This window comes from Perkinsus marinus, assembly GCF_000006405.1.
Source record: "Perkinsus marinus ATCC 50983 genomic scaffold scf_1104296932266, whole genome shotgun sequence".
Lineage (NCBI taxonomy): Eukaryota > Perkinsozoa > Perkinsida > Perkinsidae > Perkinsus > Perkinsus marinus.
Window position 1 is genome coordinate 1 of NW_003215475.1, and position 2095 is coordinate 2095.

The 2095-nt window shown below is 44.2% G+C and overlaps 1 protein-coding gene across 1 annotated transcript; it reads right to left on the reverse strand.

Moving 5' to 3' along the window:
• Positions 1–375: 375 nt before the first annotated feature.
• On the reverse strand, positions 376–2028 carry Pmar_PMAR016748 (Serine/threonine protein phosphatase 2A 57 kDa regulatory subunit B' alpha isoform, putative; the record flags this gene model as incomplete). The annotated part of the gene is made up of 7 exons (XM_002785611.1): positions 376–498; positions 553–650; positions 983–1066; positions 1115–1191; positions 1434–1527; positions 1705–1901; positions 1955–2028. Coding segments are annotated over 7 exons (747 nt in total), but the record flags the coding sequence as incomplete, so codon positions are not given.
• Positions 2029–2095: the final 67 nt, after the last annotated feature.

Consider the following 2095-nt stretch of genomic DNA (forward strand, 5'->3'; position numbering starts at 1 on the left):
ACAGCGGAGACATGAGGATACAATTGTCATCATGTATAAGTAGTGTAATAATGTAGTATTTGAACATATTTCGCTTTCTCAGCTGCTGAGCTCAGGAGTTCCTCACTGTAATTGTACAACTCTACATACGAATACGGTTTCATACTTCCACCATTTTTAATTGTGTGTATGCGTGCAACTGTTTTTCACGCCCAGCGGATGCTTACGAATTCAAAAGGGAATCGATTATCCCGCCATTGCTCGTTCATCATGCACTTGTGCAAAGGTTTCATAACTTTTCTCCAAGAAGCCCCATCGCGACTCTCGCAGCGACTCGCCCGACCTGAGCTGTAGCTATACGCTGAGACAAGCATGATATCTGATCACGTGGTAGACTGCGAACGATGGGCAGCACTGCAGGAATCATAAAGAGGAGGATCAGCCTCCATCAACAACTTCAATACGTTGCAGGTAAGCCCATGTATTGTACTATTCCAATGTGTTAATGAATTATCATACCTAACTTAGCACGCATGCGCACAAAGATTCTCTCCATCACCACCAGCGGCTCACAGAGGGCCAACAATTATAGGGAAGACTATGCGTCGATTATCATTGATGATACGCACGATGGAGTCGTTGTTCCAGTAGAACAGAGCTCTCTCGGCTACCTGAGATAAACAACCACTTATTCAGCGCTCGAGAGAAGCGAATCATCCACGAACCTATAACGTTCTTATTTTCAATTTCCCACGTATGGCCAGGAACACATTCTTCAATCAGTTTCCCATGTAAATGTCATCATCACATTAGGAACATTTTCCCCATTGTTATCGAATCCTGGTTAAGTTGAGTAAGCTCCTGGTGAAGTGCTTACCATTATGGAACTCACGGCAACGGTTAATGGGATCTAGAGATTCTATCTACAACTACACTCGTAAAATCATCAACTAGCTTAATAAAGCTAAGCTAAGATCTCCGTACAACTACACCATTATCCTACCTGGAAATGGGAACTGACGAGGCATTTAGATAGCCTCTTGAAGAGAGCCAACTTTATCACTTCTAGTTCTGGTGTTTGAGTGAGCTGAAACAAGGAGACTGTCAGCGAGATCATGGAAAGCTCAAAAGGCACTTCGAGAACTTCCTCCATCACAGTGAGGAACTGAACCTCCTTTGATGGGCTCGTCGCCGGCCAGAAACGCAGTAGTCCTGAATGATACTCTATATAACAGTCTTATAGTGTGGCAAAATGTGCACATTGTAAACTTCATGTGTATACAGAAATTTCGAGGAAATTCTTGAAAACTTTTGTTAGTTTACCAATGCTTCTACTCGAATTCATGAGTGAACTTATATTCCAACATATACAGATATATGGTAGAAATCTTCCAATCGCATCAACGTATATTCCAACACTATACAAGACAGAATGAGAGGCTTCCGCTTGGCACCTTTAATGACCATCGTGGCCAGCCGAGGGTCTTTTTCAACGTACTGTGTGATGCAGTAAGAGAGCGGCTGGAAGAACGAGTTGAGGGATCGAGCCTGACGATGATATGCTATAGCGCTTAGCAATGTGGGAAAATACATTTGTTGGTGGCGATACGAAAATTCTGAGGAAATTTCGGGAAATTCTCATTGGTCCCCGTGGATTTTATAGGGAAAATTTCCCGAGCTCAGCTGAGAAAAGCGAACACATATTCCTCGAACACTGGCGCTTACGGTGTGCAGAGGCATTAGAGACTTTTCGAGGAACAGCTTGTGCTCCTCCTTGAGTGGAATAGCAAATCCGTTAATTATCGAACCCAGAATCTCCAGCATCTCAGCTACGCCGTTGTGCTCAGCTGATTCACTGGTAACACGCAAGAGGGAGTGCTGTAGCGAGCGACGGATAAAAGCCCGCATGGGCATCATTTTACCTGACCACCAAATGTCAGACCTTCGCTCCGCTGCCAGTCCTATCAGGACTCACCATATATGCGGTGTAGGATTGTCTTGAGGTACTCCCTCTCTCGAGAGTCTTCTGATTCGAAAGTCAATAGAAATCTGCTGAATGCCGGTATTGATCGGAAGCTTCGCTTCGCTTTTACTACTACTACTACTACTACTACTA